Raw genomic sequence first — 17,452 nt, 5'->3', positions numbered from 1 at the left:
TATGACTCAGATTATGTGGAAGCGGGTACATTCCCCATGGCTCCGAGCCTGAGGGACTGCCCTTTTTCATCCTGATCTATTGATGCTATTTTAGGAGAATACCGGAGGGGTGACATTGCCCTCTCAGGCACAGTCTGCTTTAGTGTCCCGACCCAGGCCATGAAGCCTCCTGTCTCCATCTTGATGGTTCCTGGAGTCTCTGACGTGAGCTGACTCTCAACAAGCCAAATGATTAGGAACAGGCTACCAACCGTGGGTCAATTCTTGGTATTGCTGTGTAGAGAAGTTTGTACTGTCGATGGGCCCCGCCTTTTCCTGCGCCCTGAAGGCATCAGGCCCAAACCGATAAGTTTGGTCACCGTTGCCTTAGTGTATCTTAGACAGTATAGCCCCTCGAGGACTGCACGGTCTCAGGATCACCGTGTGTTTTGGATTTATTTGTTGGGGTGTCAGATGCAAAGTATGGAGCTGACCATACCATTGGTTCATGGCTCATTTTATCACTGGTCCATGAGGGGCCCTTTGTGTGTTCACCGTTACCCCATATTCCACCTCTATCCCTGTCCTCACCCATTTCAATGGACTAATATGTATCTTTTGTTTAAATATGTCCCTTAAAGGGGCGCCTGGGTGGCTCAGTCAGTTAAGCATCTGACTTTGGCTCAGGTCATGATCTCACGTGAGATATAAGCCCTAAATCAGGTGAGCTCGAGCCTCGCTTCGGGCTCTGCATTGACAGTGCAGAAGCTGCAGGGGATTCTCTCTCTCCCTCTCTCTGCCCCTCACTCACTCGTGCTCTCTCCCTCTCTCTCTCTCAAAAAGAGACTTAATAAAAAAAGACTTTGCAAACTCTTCATCAAAAAATAAATAAATATGTCCCTTAAAATATAGAGCATTGCTTTAGATGATGTGTTTTCAATTTGTGTAAAAACTATTAAAGGATTTTCCCCACCCCCCCCAACACTGTTTCTAAGATCACAAGTGTCCTTGTGTGTATGTCTGATCTGTGCCTCACTGTTGGATTATATCCCCTGTTGTCTAGCACACATATTTTGCCTGTCCATCATTGGGACAGGGAATCCCAGGTTGCCTACCACTTCCTGTCACCACAGTAATGTCCCTGTGAACATCTTCACTCATGCCGCCTCCTGAACCTGTATGATTATTTCTTTGGGAGATGCACCCACTAGTACATGACTAGGCCCAGGGTATACATAGACTTAGTTGGTTTGTTTGTTTTTTTAATGAAGTCCCGAGTTTCATTTATTTATTTTTTAAGGTTATTTACTTATTTTGAGGGAGCACGCATGCGCACACATGCGAGAGAGAGAGAGAGAGAGAGAGCAGGGGAGGGGCAGAAAGAGAGGAAGAGAGAGAGAGAGTCCCAAGCAGGCTCTGCACTGTCAGCGTGTAGCCCCACACGGAGCCCAAACTCACAAACCATGAGATCCTGACCTGAGCTGAAATCAAGGGTCAGATACTTAACCAACTGAGCCACCCAGGCACGCTGCATAGACTTAGTTTTGACTTAGAAGTACCAGGCGACTGTGGAAAAGAAGGAAGAATTCTGGATTCCTGAGGCTTAGGGGTCAAAGGTGACATATTTTCTCCAGAAAGATCCTTTGATGCTAGCACTGCGTTTCTGCTACTGAAATGAAGACTCCTCAGCGTGGCCAACTTGGGGAGGAAAAGAGCGGGCACGAGAGCCTCATGTGTCCCTGCTTCCTCACCGGGAAGTGATGCTGTCTCTTCAGAAAGGGCGTAGCCTCTAGAACCCTGGTCCTAGGAGCCGGCTGAGAATTAGCATCAGGTTCCAGGACCTCGACCAGGACCACGGGTCACATTTTGCCATCCTGTGGTCAGTGCGGAGGCCTGGTTTTGGTGCCCCAGCCCTCACTTGGCTTCCTGGCATGGGCACGGCTATTGGGTGACGGTGACAGGTAGTAACCCCCACCACCTGAACTTTAGCCAACGTACTTTCTTCCCACATGCCTACAAAGGGCCTCAGTAGACGGAAGGAGGGTGTGTGCCCAGGTCTGCTTCTGCAAGCCAGGAGGCACTGGAGAAGCAATAGGGCAGGGCAGGCATGGCGGGGGGCGGGGAGGAAGAGCCTGGCACCATGATAGGCATGGCTGCCAGACCCAAGAGGCAAGAACTGGCAAGAGTGAGCTAGGATCTGGGTCATGGAAATAAGGGACCTGTAATGAGGAGGGAGCAGAGAGGTTTAGACCTTCAGAGGTCTGTGTGGGGTTTAGACCTTCAGAGAGAAGGGCCAGCCAAGGATGTTTCACACCAGCCAGGCAGCCTGCCATGTTCAAGTGCTTGCCAGCTTCCTTGACAGGGCATGGCCCTCTTAGAAGCATGGGAAATGCCTGAGAGAAGTCAAACCTCAGAAACTGTGGGTGATGGCACAGGAAGTGCCCCTGCCGGAGACAGCAGAGAAGAGAATGTCGAGCAGGACCTCTCGGTCTCAAGTCACTACTGAGGAGGTGTTCCCCTGACCTTTAGGAGCCTTTAGGGCTCATGGACAAGGGACAGAAAGGTTCACGTGGACCTTTTCATCAGGCTTTAGGAAGTAAAGCCACGGTTGGTTTTTTGGGTTTTTTTGGTTTTTCCATTTTATAACAGCAATGTCCTTGTACTTGAGACAAGGTGGCTTGGATTCAACTAGAGCACAAGCCCTAGCTCTCTGAATCTTGATCTCCCTGCTATAAAATGGTGGTGCCCTCCCCGTGGGACTGTTGGTGAGGATTCAGGGAGACAATATACGTAGCGATGACCAGCCGGTACGTATCGGCCGCCACCTAGGCACTAAATATCGTACGTGTGTGATGTCTCTCTCATTTCCCCACGGAGTGCCTCCTAAGGTACCTGGCAAACCTTCTTTCCCTCCCTTCCAACCCCTCTCCCTCACTCCATCCCTCCCCTTGCAGATAGGGAGAAAAATAGAGCCTCACTTGGGAGAGGGAGCCTCCGGATCAGAGAGAAGGGCACAGGTCTGGGGAGAAGAGGCGACTGGAGCAGGTTTCGTATCTCAGTTTGGTGCTTCCTGAGGAGGACCGGCCTGTCCCTCCACCCCCCTCGAAGTCTTCCCTCTTTCACGCCTTATGTCCTGCGTGGCAGTGACACTGACACTCCAACCACAGCATCTCTGAGTACTCCCGTCTCGCTCCCGAGCAGAGGCTCTCAGCCTGGTGAAGAGGTCAACCCAGGGTAGAGCAGGGAACCAGAGGCGGCTCTACGAGGCAGCCCTCGCTTGCAGCCCGGAGGCCAGAGCTGAGCGTAGCCCTTATTATTCTAGGCAGGTCCGGCTGCAGTGCTGAGCCAGCCTGGTTCCCTGGGCCCTGGCCCCTCCTGTTCCCTTTCTCCTGTTTCCATTCATACTTTATTTCCCATGCATCGTGCCAGATTCAATAGGAGCCTCTGGCAGGGAAGAGTCAGGGTGTGGGCTCACTTTCAGGTCCTCAAAAGACCCTACTCTATCCCTACACGGGAGCTGCCCTTTCTCCTCGTAGCCTGGGGATGTATCGCTTCTTTAGCGCCCGGGAAGGTTTCCAAGAGTAAGGGATTCCGTGGACAAAATTGGAGGAAACAGAATGTCTGACTGTTGTTTATGGTTTGGTGGCTTAGGGCATGAGGTCCTTGTCCCTGGCAGCTGCCTGTTTCAGAACTTCCTAGCAAGTCTCGCCGCAGACTGAGTTATCTGGAAGCGTGGGGTGGTTTGTTTGTTTCTCAGGTAGGTACGGGAGCAGGAGAAGGTCTGTTTCAGCCCCTGTGATGTGATGTAGCTGTGATGCGATGTGGTCGATTCTGAAGGAGAAAGAGCTGGTGAAGAGTCAACATTTCCTCTAGGTGGAAACGGTTATTTTCTCCACTCCAGAGATGCCTGCATTTCTGATGTTTGTCAGAAAATAAGGAGCCCGGGAGGCTCAGTCAGTTGAGCAATTGACTTGATTATGGCTCCGGTCAGGATCCCAGGGTCGTGGGATCAAGCCCCAAGTCTGGCTCCGCACTCAGCATGGAGCCTGCTTGAGATTGTCCCTCTCCCTCTCTCTCCACTCCTCCCCTGTTCATGCATGCTCTCTCTCTCTCTCTGTAAAATAAAAGATGAAAAGGGGTGCCTGGATGGCTCAGTCAGTTGAGCAATTGACTCTTGATTTCAGCTCAGGTCATGATCTCATGGGTCTTGAGCTCGAGCCCCATGTAAGGCTCTGCATTGCCAGTGCAGAGCCTGCTTCGGATTCTCTCTCTCTCTCTCTCTCTCTCTCTGTCTCTGTCTCTCTCTCTCTGCCCCTCCCCCGCTTGCTCTCCCTGTCTCTCTCTCAAAATAAATAAATAAACTTTTTTTTTTTAATTTTTTCAACGTTTATTTATTTTTGGGACAGAGAGAGACAGAGCATGAACGGGGGAGGGGCAGAGAGAGAGGGAGACACAGAATCGGAAACAGGCTCCAGGCTCCGAGCCATCAGCCCAGAGCCTGACGCGGGGCTCGAACTCACGGACCGTGAGATCGTGACCTGGCTGAAGTCGGACGCTTAACCAGCTGCACCACCCAGGCGCCCCAATAAATAAACTTTTAAAAAGGGGCACCTGGGTGGCTCAGTCGGTTAAGCGTCTGACTTTGGCTCAGGTCACGATCTCGCGGTCCGTGAGTTCGAGCCCCTCGTCGTGCTCTGTGCTGACGGCTCGGAGCCTGGAGCCTGCTTCAGATTCTGTGTCTCCCTCTCTCTCTTACCCCTCCCCTGTTTGCGCTCTGTCTCTCTCTCTCAAAAATAAGTAAACATTAAAAATTTTTAAATAAGTAAATGAAATTAAATATAAAAAAGAAGAAGAAGGAGGAGGAGGAGGAGGAGGAGAAGGAGGAAGAAAATGAGGAGGTCCAGACTCGAGGGAGGGAGTAAGGTATAACAAAAGGAGGGCCAGATGGTCAAGGGTGCTGACTTGCCAAAGACTAAATCACTTTTTTTCTTGTCGGACCTCAGTGGCTTCATCTGTAAAGGGGGGGGGGGGGGGTCAAAGCTGTCGTACGTAGAATTGATCAAAGACAATGTTTTCACCGTCATTACAAATTGTACAAAGGATGTTACAAGACTTTGGGCCGAAGAACATTGAAATGATTCAATGATCATGTACAATAATAGGATGTCTTGCCCCTGTAGGTAGTGTTTGCTTTTCCGTCCTATCGTCCTCTAAGCTGGCAAAATGCTAGAAACTGGGAGTGAGCACATACCTTACCCAGAATGCCCCAGGGCTGCGTGACTAATCCTGACCTGACAAGAGGTGGTACCTCCCAGGCGTCTGAGCGTTGCATCTGAGGCTGAGGCTGTGGCCGAGGGGGTGTGAGAGCACTTACAGATTATTCTTTGCCAGTTGCCTAATAAGGGTAGGGGCCAGGCAGACTCAGCAGCTGTGGAACGCTCACATTCTGAGAGCTCAGAGAGGCGTATGGGTGCCTGCTAGGCCTCCGAATTCCGGAAGAACGTCCTTAGAGATCCCACCTTAAGCTGGGGGCCCCAGCTGACAACGGCCCCCTTGACTCTGTGTCAACGGCTTAGTGCGTGACCTCCTCTGTAAGCGTCTCTAGAGCAACCCGAAGCAGACAGACCTCGTTCTCTGCCACATGCCCCACGTGCTCTAATCTCAAGTGACCTTTTCTCACTGGTCGCCTCCGTGAGTGAAAAATTTCTCCCCTTTCATACCTCGAGGAGAGGTTCAAAGTAAGGAACTCTGACTCAGACCGTCCCTTCTTCTTTTCTAGAAATCGAAGGCTGCATAGCCTAGTGGTGTTGCCAGTGGTTATAACGTAGCTAATGGTTATTGCTAATGGAGCTGCCTTGGAATTTTCCATTCTTTCTGAGGGTCGGGCATTCCCTTTGGCAAGGAGAGATGGAGGGGGACGTGGAGCTTATTGTCCTTCTGCTTAAAGGGCTAGATACCAAAAGTTCATTAAGATCAAATTAAGCCTTCTCCCATCACTTGAGAGTGGACATACTGGGCACTGGTCATCTTTCATCTAAGATTTCCAAGCACTAGGGGCTCAGTCAGTTAAGTGTCCGACTTCGGCTCAGGTCATGATCTCGCAGTCTGTGAGTTCGAGCCCCGTGTTGGGCTCTGTGCCGACAGCTCAGAGCCTGGAGTCTGTTTTGGATTCTGTGTCTCCCTCTCTCTCTCTCTCTCTGCCCCTCCCCTGCTCTCACTCTGTCTCTCTCTCTCTCTCTCTCTCAAAAATAAACATTAAAAAAAAAAAAAAGATTTCCAGCACTATTTCTATCTCTTATTCTAGTCCTTTGTCACTTTCTTGAGATGGTGTGAAGAGGTAGGGCTGATTTTTTTCCCCCAGGTGAAGGTGGGAGGAACTGAGCCCTAAGAAGGCCAGGTGACATGCCCCAAGGGTGCCTGGGAAGATGGTAAATCTGGTTCTGAATCTGCTACCAGTTAATTCAACAACAACAACCACGACAACAAAGTGAGCTGAATGCCGATGTGTGCAGGCACCCTTATGGCACTGGGGATAAAGCCGTGAACGCGACAAGTGCAAAGCTTAGCCTTCATGGGACAGACACTATAGTGGGTCGAGATAGGAAAAGTAAAGTCTGATTTCCAGTTTAGCACTCTGTCAGCACTGTTGTCAACATCCTCTTGAAAGGTTAAGGAGCTCTACTTAAGGGTCAAGATGGGCTCCTTACTGCTCTAGCCCTTCCCACTGCTTCCAGGCTTCGACGAGAAGCTGAACTGGAGGGAAATTCTGTCGTACCGCCTATCATTGGGCCAGTCTGAATGAAGGGAGTTTGACACGCTGCCTCAGGTTCTCTCCAGACCTCTGTTCCCCAGGCTACTCTGATGACATCTAAAAAAGAAAAAAAGGAGGGGGCTCCTGGGGGGCTCAGTCGGTTAAGTGTCCAACTCTTGGTTTCGGCTCAGGTCACGATCTCACGGTTTCGGGAGTTCGAGCCCCGCATCGGGATCTGTGCTGACAGCATGGAGCCTGCTTGGGATTCTCTCTCTCCCTCTCTCTCTCTGCCTCTCCCTCCTCTCTCTCTCTCTCTCTCTCTCTCTCTCTCAAATAAATAAATAAACTTTAAAAAAATTCTTTAAAAGAGAAAAAGCAAAAGGCAGTGTGATGTTTGAAAAACAATAGCAACAATAAAGCAAAGCCCTGCTTGCTTAGCCCTCTGTAGGTCAGAGTAGCTCTAAAAATCTCTGATAAAAGGAGGAGGCAGAGTGAACACTGGGGGAGGGAGGAGTACCCAACTCCATCCCAGGGGACCCGCCGGGAACAGGATTGGTAGGAAACTTTGGCCACACGTGATTTGGGGAAAAGTAACCGGTAAAAGAGCCCAGCCCTTTTCTGATGGTTCTTGTGCCTCTTTGCTCGCCTTCTACAAGTGAGGATGTCATCTATGTATTAGAGAGGGGCTGTCCCGAGATCCTTGCCACTCCCTGGTAACAACTCAAGTCACTGGGGACTGTTTAACCAGGGCTGGGCCCCCATGTTCTGGTGCTGCGTTCAAAAGAGCCGCTTCACATTTAAATGGCTGCTGTGTGACGATGGGTGCCCCACGACACGCAGGAGCTGCTCTCTAAAGCTAAGAACAGGGCCGGGGCGGGGGGCAGGGGGAGCCTGGCCACCTTCAGCCCTATAGATCCTCACCTGCACGTAGCTCCGCCCTTCCTCCCACTCAGAGGGGGCGCACATGCCTTTCTGAGGGGAGAAATGCTGATCTGAGACCCTCCGATGCTGACTCACACGCGGGCTAACCCTGCTTTCCTGCTGACCTTGCCATGGCCCTGGGCTCTATCTGAACTGATAGCTGCCTTATCCCCGCCACCCCGAGTAACACTGAAACCATACGCTGCAAACCTCCTTCTCAGAGGTCCTTCTGTCCCGTTTACGTAGAAAGGCTGCACCCTGGGGGCGCCTGGGTGGCTCAGTCGGCTGAGCGTCCGACTTTGGCTCAGGTCATGATCTCATAGTTTGTGAGTTCGAGCCCCACATCGGGCTCTGTGCTGACAGCTTGGAGCCTGGAGCCTGCTTCAGATTCTGTGTCTTTCTCTCTCTCTGCCCATCCCTCACTAGTACTCTGTCTCTGTCTCTCTCTCTCAAAAATAAATAAAAGCATTACAAATTAAAAAAAAAAAAAAAGAAGGGGCGCCTGGGTGGCGCAGTCGGTTGGGCGTCCGACTTCAGCCAGGTCACGATCTCGCGGTCCGTGAGTTCGAGCCCCGCGTCGGGCTCTGGGCTGATGGCTCAGAGCCTGGAGCCTGCTTCCGATTCTGTGTCTCCCTCTCTCTCTGCGCCTCCCCCGTTCATGCTCTGTCTCTCTCTGTCCCAAAAATAAATAAACGTTGAAAAAAAAAAATTAAAAAAAAAAAATTAAAAAAAAAAAAGAAAAGAAAGAAAGAAAGGCTGCACCCTGGATTGCCAACTGCCAGAGCATTTTACTCTCCCCTTTCGGAGACGGTGAAAGCTTTTTGGAGGGATGGGGCTTATTAGCTCCAAGACCTGAATGTAGTCCCCAACCTGCTCACAGCTGCAGCGGGCTGGAGGCTGAGTATTCGGAGGGGCCCCGGAGCATCTGGGCATCTTCTATCAGGTTGCCCTCCTGGTTTGTCAATGTGGGTGTTGGGTACAGGGCGCAGGGTTCAGGGGCGCGGGGGGCAGACTGGCAGGCCACCCTCCAGGCCACTCTGGTCTGGACTCCTCTTCTGACCTCTTCTCCCCAGTTAGAGTTAAGATCAGACTAAAGGAGTTCATAGTGGGGCCCTCATATGGATAGACGTGGAGAGCGTGAGAGCCATTAGGGGTTACAAACCTTTTATTTCCAAGTTCCTGAAGTCGCCAGATTGTCACTTGGCTTGAGAATGGCGTGATGTGAAGACTGGGGTATATCGGAAATTACTCCTCTCCGTGGGGGTGTACAGGCTGCTGGGGCCTCCTAGGGAGAGGCGGGCCCTTCCTGAGTCTGATCCCTCAGCTCAGGCCTCGGCGATCGGTTCAGCTCAGGCACCCGCTGTCATCTAAGCCCTAAAATGAGTACCTCTTGCCTCGCAGGTGCTGGATCCTCATGGCTGCTCTAATTGTTTTTGTCTGTCTTCGAATCTTTATTCCAGAGATCCAGTTGTCAGCGGTATCCAGGGAGCCCTCCTCTTCCTCCTCCTTCTCCTGCCGCCTCTCTACCACCGCAGTTGCCGGTTGTTGCTAAGGTAGCCTCCATGGTAACACGCACATCCTGTTTATACCTCCATCTGGGCAAGCTGGTCTAAGCTAGGAACCTACCTACCCTGGACAACGGCTTCCATTACCACCTGGGGACACCAATCGTCGTGACACGTGGTCCGGCTTCCACTCGGCTCCCCCATCCCCTTCCTCCCCTCGCTGCCGAGCTTCATACACAAAAAAGGATCTGGGCTAGAGGCTGCTACCCTGAAGCTCACTGCACAAGATACAGCCCAACTATTTCCTACCCAGGCTCCCAGAGAAGCAAGAAGTAAGAAGTGAGGCAGAAGGGCAGGAGTTCCTGACCAGTTGAAGGGAAGCCACATTTTCTCTGGTCGAGGGGCTTGGTAACAGCAGGCAGAATGACGAACCCAACAGAACGTACCTTGCCGGCCAACTCGATGGTTGAGAGCCACGAGCGGGAGTTTGGCTGCACAGTAATGGACCTGCGGAAGCTCATGGAGCTACGTTCGACCGACGCAATCAACCAGATCAACGTCCACTACGGGGGTGTAACGAATCTCTGCAGTAGACTGAAAACCAACCCCGTGGAAGGTAAAAACCACACCAGGGGTGGGGAATCAGAGGAAGGTGGCTAGTGTTCAAAACTATGGTTTCCCGGCTTCTCGAGAGGGCAGTAAGAGACCTCACTGGTGTATCTGGGTCGTTTGAGAAAAACATGGCCTCTGAAAGGAGGTGAGACCACGGAGAGCCATCTCTTTCCCAGCGACGGTGTTCGCTGACGGTCGGACTTTCTTCCTTTTTCTGTGTCAGTGTACAGAAAGGAGAGGATTTGGCTCTGCTTTACAAGTGTCTGTGTTAGAGACGCTTTTATCAGTAAGTGATCAAGTCTCTTATTCAATATCAGTCTTTGATTACAGAAGAACTTAAATACAATTCTGCCCCACACCGATCTCACAGTGTAACTGGGGAGAACGGGCACAAAAAAAGTGACCCAGTGCATCCGCCCAACGTGGCATCTGTCTATCGTGTACAGTTAGAAATAGGGGGGCAAATCACAGGGTAGTACCTACCGTATCTTTGGATTATTCACTTTGCTTCGTGTCAGGGAATTATTGATGACTTTTTTCAACCCTGCCTGGCACACTTTAATATAGTTCTTCTTAATGTGCTTTTAAAAGAGAACGGAAAACCTGGCTTCGTGCTTGCCTGGCTCACTTCAGTTGCCCAATAAGCCATGGTAATGTAAAATTTTGCCTCATCAGAATGGAGACAGAATCAAAGGAACCTTCCTTTGTCACTTATGCATGGTTACAGCATCTGTGTTACAGGGTCTTACTTGGCCCCGTCAGTGAGGCAGGACATGGCTGAGTAGCATTAGGTAAATCAGAAATCTTGTCCTTCAGAGCGCCTGGGTGGCTCAGTCGGTTGAGCATCCGACTGTTGAGCATCTGACTTTGGCCCAGGTCGTGATCTCGCGGTTCCTGAGTTTGAGCCCCGTGTTGGGCTCTGTGCTAACAGCTTGGAGCCTGGAGCCTGCTTCGGATTCTGCGTCTCCCACCCTCTCTGCCCCTCCCCCACTCGCAGTCTGTCTCTGTCTCTGTCTCTGTCTCTCTCTCAAAAATAAAAATAAATATTAAAAAAATATTAAGAAAAAAAAAAGATCTTGTCCTTCAGATGCCTTTAGCCTCTTGAAGTAGACTATTTCTAGCCTTCCTTGGAACCTACATCATATTTTTTGCCAAGTCTAAGAAGTTTTGACCCCCAGCCAGTGCTGTAAGTTTGGACTTGGACTCGGACAAGAGTCCAAGTCTCTCTTCCAGACTCTTTAGGATTGAGAGAGAGCAAGAGCGAACGAGCGAGAGATTTTTATCTAGGTATCTGTACATTAACATGTCTTGTTTTCTTCGCAATCTGAGGGAGCTTCCTTCCGTGTTCTCTTGACTGCTAGAATCCAGTTTCCTACCTCTCATGAGTTCAAACACTAGCTCCCCCATTTAGTGAGTATCATTGAACAGTTTACTTAACCGCCCTGAGTCTCTTCCTTCTTGAAAACGATGTTAATACCTAGCCCATTCAGTTATCGGGATTAAAATATTGGGATTCCACGTACATATCATGTGCATCCAGCGCTCAAGCTTAGGATGGGTATTCAGTTAATGAGCTGTCTCAGATTAAAATGGAGCCCACATGGGGCGCCTGGGTGGCACAGTCGGTTAAGCGTCCGACTTCAGCCAGGTCACGATCTCGCGGTCCGTGAGTTCGAGCCCCACGTCGGGCTCTGGGCTGATGCTCAGAGCCTGGAGTCTGTTTCCGATTCTGTGTCTCCCTCTCTCTCTGCCCCTCCCCCGTTCATGCTCTGTCTCTCTGTCCCAAAACTAAATAAACGTTGAAAAAAAAAAAATTAAAAAAAAAAAAAAAATGGAGCCCACATGTCTGAAGGTATCTGCCAGAGTATGAGTGCCCGTGGAGTGCGATGTATTATTTCCTCTGGAGAGGTTCCTGCTTGTATGACTGCAACCAATGGCCACGGCGTCCTTTCACCTCTGGGTGTCAAAGAGATCTAGTTCAGGTGGCAGGGCTTGGTCGCTCTCCCACGGCTCAGTCTTTGCCCTCTGGCTAGAATCTAATGACTGCCCTTTGGGCACGGCTTCTTGTCAGCTAGATTTCTTTATTCTGCCACTTTTGTAGTCGTGTTGACCTTAAACAGAGGCTATTCGCATTCTATTTTCACTGAGCAATGCAGGCGTTTAGAGAGACCCATCAGAATGCAGGCAGGATCTTCCTTTTTCCCCTTCCTATACGACTCTTGATGGCTTGGGCCAGTCGTTTCTCTCACAAAGCAAAGCTCAGGAGTCCAAATCAGTTGGAACCTGGGACGCTCCTGATAGAAGGATCCAGACTCTCCTCCCAGTTTTCCTAATCCATTTCTCATAGCTGCTGCTGTCTCCTCCCTGATTCCCAGACAGCTTCCATTCCCAAAGGCCATCATATATGCTGCTTTAATCTCACCATCAGACAGCAAATGTTGTCGATGTAACTAATGCCCTTAGATTCCTCCCCACTCCTAGTTTCAGACCTGTGGTGGAAAGCCATGGCTTCTGATGGCAGGTGCCGCTGCTGCTGCGGGCCCCGGCCGTGCCCCAACGCCAGTCCCCCTACCAGTGGGGCGGCCGTCTGCCGCCATTCTCCTGCTTCCTTAGATCACAAGTCTGTATCCTGATTTGTTTCCGTGTAAGACTTAATCATAGGGCCGGTCCTGGAGCTGGGGAGGCAGGGAGTCCGAAAGCAACTTTTCCATGAGTAATGTTTATTCCCCCGTGCCAACAATGACCTCCTCGCATGTGCGAGGAATACGAGCATAGAAAAGGAGGCACAGAGGAGCTGTGACACAGAAGTCTCTCCCCAGACAAAGGCGATGCTGAGCTGTTTCGTGCAGCAGGGCCGAGAAAAGAACTTCACTCTCCAGGTGCCTCAAAGAGCTGATGCTGTAAAAAGCCAGCCTGGTCACAGGAGACCGCACTGAGGTGCCTAACAACCTACTGTAGTCCTGTCCCCTGTGGGAGGCCCCTGCAGACTAAGAAAAAAGAGGAGTGCCAGGGTGGCTCAGTCGGTTAAGCGTCCGACTTCGGCTCAGGTCGTGATCTCACGGTTCGTGGGTTCAAGCCCCGCATCGGGCTCTGTGCTGACAGCTCAGAGCCTGGAGGCTGCTTCGGATTCTGTGTCTCCCTCTCTGCCCCTCCCCCACTTGCACTCAGCATCTCTCTCTCTCTCTCTCTCTCTCTCTCTCTCTCTCAAAAATCAATAAACATTAAAAAAAAAAGAATAAAGAAATTCACCTGGTGCTTGAATTCTGGTAGTTGGTAACCTGGTGAAGTAAGGCTGGGGAAATTGGTTCCTAGGGTATGACCCTTCCTTTTTATTATCTGTTGGGTTGATAGCATCACCTATATAGATCTGACAGATTTTTTTTTTTTTTTTAAACCATAGCTTTAAGAGGCCTTATGGAACTGGGAGTTTATAATATTTATGACACAAGCATCGTTTTATTATACTGGATTTACACAATTCTAGAGGCAGGTGGGATTTAATTTTATTCATCCCCCTCCCCTCCTTCCAGGTCCAAAGGCTTAAATGCCTCCCCTAGGTTCTTACGACTGGGTAGAACAGAATAGACTATTCTTAGGCTAGAGCGGGAACACAGAGAGTCTCAGAAGCACAGGTAATTCAAAACTTTGCTCTATATTTCAATGCCTGATAAAATGTCTAATTGTGATCCAGTGCTAATATTAACCGTGGCTTCTGCCCCGTCAGTGGGCGTGGCTAGTTGGGAGCATGGACCGCTGTACCTCTGATTGCCTGGGGAAGCTGAGGCCTGGCCGTGCTCGATGGCAGCTGCTAGCACTCGCCGAATGTTCCTGACGGAAAATGGCGGCGTCTTCGCCCTGCATAGTTACTGGACAGCCACTAAGTTTGGGAAACTGAGATTCTTTGGGGAGTAAGAGGGGAAAGAATCTGTTTTAAGACAGTCCCGCCTGAATTACCATCCTGGTTCATTAACGGCAACGTTTAGGGTAATATTTCCTGCCATGTTAAGATCTCTGGGGTTTAACTGTGTTCCTGTCCCCAAGCCTTCTGAGGTCAGTGGCGTGTCCCACCAAGCATTGTCCATTTTCCACGAGCTGGGACACGCTAGGATGGGCTCTTCCTCCCTGTGCAGACTGAAATTTCCAGTAGCATTTTCTTTGTTTGCTTTTTTTATTTGAGAGGGAGAGCAAGTTGGAGAGAGGGGCAGAGAGAGAGAGAGAGAGAGAGAGAGAATCTTAAGCAGACTCCGCAGTCAACACAGAGCCCCATGCGGGGCTTGATCTCACGACCCTGGGATCATGACCTGAGCCGAAATCAAAAGTCGGACACTCAACCGACTGAGCCACCCAGGCGCCCTTCCAGTAGCATTTTCAATCTGGAAAAAAAGCTGAGCACATGATAAATAATACATGCTTACCCACAACTCTACTATATTACTATTAATGCTTCTAACACTAGTATTATTTACATAGGAAGAGATGCAAGAAATAGAAGTGGATGAAGTCATATAAAAAGTTCTAGTGCTTCTCCCACGCTCCAGCAGATGGTTGTGTGCCCCCTACTTAGAGGCCGCTGCTTTAGAGAATGTTAGCGTAGGGGTGGGGAGGGGTACAGAACCAGGGGAGTGGATATGAGATGCAACGGACGTAAGAGGAAGATGGTAACTGGCCTCTTTGATATCTTCCTCCCTGTCTTTAGGGCGGATCGCGTGTTTTCGGAGCACCTGCTTCTAGGGCACCTGAGTGGCCCAATCGGCTAATTGGCCGACTCTTGGTGTCAGCTCAAGTCATGGTCTCACGGTTTGCGAGTTCGAGCCCCGTGTTGGGCTCTGCACTGACAGTGCAGGGCCTGCTGGGGATTCTCTCTCTCCCTCTCTCTCTGCCCCTCCCCTGCTCTCTCTGACTCCCCCCTCAAAATAAAGAAACTAAAAAAAAAAAAAAAAAAAAAAAAAAAAGACTACCTGTTCTTAGGAGCTCGTCAATTCCAGAAGAGAATCATAGCCGAGCCACCTCTCTTTCCTCTGGCCCTCTGCCCCACAGCCATCACCTTCAACTCTTGTCCAGACACTCAACCGACTGGCTACCAAAAAGGCCAGATAAGTGATCCTGAAAGCAATGCACGTGGGCATGGCTGCAGAGGCTGGCAGTCTGGCCCTCTCTGCCCATCGTGCTTCGGGCAGATCTATTAGCGCTACTTTAAGATGTGAGAGAGACTCAAGCCAGAAGAACATCTTGGAGGGAAGGGAAGAGAAGGTGGGCAGGCCAGCGAAACAGCCAGAAAGCAGCTATGCTGTGATGTGAGAAGCAGAGGCAAGTCTAGTAACTTCTTCAAAGAAATACTGAGTACTTTACGGAGGGGTGGGAAAGGTTTCCACCAAACCCCAGGGGAAGCAGTCTCAACAGCTGGAATGAGGAAAATAGGTGATTGAGAAAGAGAGTGAAAGCGCCCTCCCTCGGAGCCTCCCCCCCCCCTCCACCCCCTGCAGGGGATTCCATGTTGCATCCTGGGAGTCCCCTGTGTGATTTGTGCGCCCAGGGCTGAGTGAGGCCAACAGTGCGTGACAGCTTTGGACCTTCCCTCCCCAGCCCAACCCCAGGCTCTGTGAATTCTTTTCGGTTCAGCCCCTCCTTGCCCAGAGCCGGGCTTCTGGGATGGCTGGCATAATGCTGCCAGGCAGGGGACAGGGCAGTCTTGATGGGGAGAGGGGATGAGTCTTCCTGAGCCTGAGAACCACCCCCTCCCCCCACTGCTTTGCCCCCCCTTCCAGGCCGGGAACCCTTTGTGCCGCACTCCTTTCGCAGCTCAGCAGAAAAGCTTGCAAGTTCTGTTTCGTTCTGGACCTTCTTGTTGCCTTGCATGGAACATCAGCTAGGGGCGGTGGGGGAGAGAGATAGCACTCCCTCCTGGGCCGAGGCAGATGTCGCATCCACCCTTGGAAGTAGGGCTTTCACTCTTTTTATTTAGCTCTGACGTGTGAGCACCGGGGAGCGTGACACTGGAGGGAAGCACACGCGTGCGGTGTGGGAGCAGGTGGCCGAGCAGAGGGCTGCGGAGGGCAGACCAGGGAGCTTTCTTGCTCTGCGCCAGCTTTGGGGTGTTCAGAAAAGGCGTGGAGAGGAGGGCCAGACGAAGGGAGACACTCCCTGCCGACGCTGCGAGGCTGTGTGCACTGAGCATCAGGAAGGGGCCATTCTTCCCCAAGTCCGGCATCCTCTTGCGGTGACCCTGAGGAGATGGCTTTCTCTCTAGGGGCTGGAGGTCCAGCAGCCAGAGAGCACATCTCCGAGCTGTGGGTGTGCTAGGCTAGAGATGCTGAGGTCGTGGCATTTGCCGAAAGCCTGCGGTCCCTGTGCTGATGTCGAGCTCCCCCTCCCCTCAGCCCCCCCAAAGCAAGGTTTTTAAGGTAGGACTTGAAAGGTATTCTGCTGCCTGTTCTCCTGTACCAAAGAGGGCTGCCTTCCACCCCACCCAGGGCAACCTGTCCCTGGTACTATGTGTGTGGGAGATGAGTCTGCTTCTCTTTGGCAAGGTGTCATAACTCAGCCAGCTGGGAAGTCCCTCGTGATGTCTGACCCAGCCCCACCCTTTCTGGGGCTGAGCTGGTTCTCGTGAGGGGTGCCGCTGCCGACAGCGCTTGGCGTCCCAGGGAGGCTGGCCCTGGCCCTTCCCTGCTGGAGCCAGGCCACTGAGGGCCGGGCTGCCGCCTCTCCTCCCAAGCCCTGGTTCCCCGCACAGACCCACAGCAGACACAGATTTTCCACTGCTGCGTATTCCGTCTCCTGCCAGCCTGGGCAGGGGCCGTGAAACTCCCCAGCACGGGGTAGGGTCGATGACTTCAGAGCCTGACATTCTTTGTCGCCTCTCCCAGCTCATGTGTTCAGTCTGGTTCTTAGAGCCAAAAGCACTCCTGATTTGGGTGGGGCTTTCTCTCTCCCATGTTCTTGGGGACAAAGATTCCTCTCTCTCTCTCTCTCTCTCTCTTTTTTTTTTTTTTTTGATGTATTTCTAAGGGAAATCCTTTTCCTGTGTTTCCAGCATTCTCTCCCTGCCAAGCTTCTCTCCAGGAAGCTGCGTATTTGAGAAGCCACTGCAGAGATCAGGGTCTAATACCCTGTCCTCGGCTAGACAAGGACTTATGCGAAGTTACCTCTGTGGAGAGCAGGGCCCGAGAGCCTCTGGGGGCAGGAAGAATGGAATGAAAAGCCCAAAATTGGGGATTGGCTGAGCTCCCAGGCCCGCAGGCTTTCCCGTGCCCTGCCACAAGTCGGAGTGAGGATTCCCAAGGCTACTCTGCTAACAGTCCCCACGGGCCCCTCCCTGCCTCAGGGCACACTGGGAACTGGGACGGCCACTTGACTTCTTAAGATAGCTACTGCAACAGCTTAGGGTGCCTTAAGGTGGAGCAGAGAGATGAGAGAGAACGGCAAACAGGAAGTTCGTGTGTGACTTGGAGGCCATCGAGGCAAGAGCAAGGCCTGACCTTTCTGTTTTCCGTAATGTGTGTCGTTTGGTTTGCTTGGATCCAAAAAAGGCCATAATGAACCTTGTGTCGAGTGCGAGATTCATAGGTTGGACTCTGATAGACCCGGTGGCACCATCCCTGAGGACAGGAAGGAGACACTAACTCGGCCCGGTTGTAAACCGTGGGATCAGGGCTGAATGGCGTAGAGGCGCAGAGGAAAGCGG

At 51.4% G+C, this 17,452-nt stretch overlaps 1 protein-coding gene across 4 annotated transcripts in view; it reads left to right on the top strand.

Moving 5' to 3' along the window:
• Positions 1–17,452, top strand: part of ATP2B4 (ATPase plasma membrane Ca2+ transporting 4) — a 99,030-nt gene that overhangs the window by 37,402 nt on the left and 44,176 nt on the right. For all 4 annotated transcript variants that reach the window (XM_047076655.1, XM_047076653.1, XM_047076656.1 and 1 more), the window contains exon 2: positions 9,112–9,772. In XM_047076655.1, the coding sequence (XP_046932611.1) occupies positions 9,580–9,772 (193 nt within the window). In that variant the 5' untranslated portion in view covers positions 9,112–9,579. The remainder of the gene's footprint in view (positions 1–9,111; positions 9,773–17,452) is intronic.

The sequence above is a fragment of the Lynx rufus genome, unplaced genomic scaffold (genome assembly GCF_022079265.1).
Source record: "Lynx rufus isolate CCGP_SWC_20201006 ecotype Redwood Valley unplaced genomic scaffold, mLynRuf1.p SCAF_15, whole genome shotgun sequence".
Classification (NCBI taxonomy): domain Eukaryota; kingdom Metazoa; phylum Chordata; class Mammalia; order Carnivora; family Felidae; genus Lynx; species Lynx rufus.
This window is presented reverse-complemented; position numbering and strand designations above follow the sequence as displayed.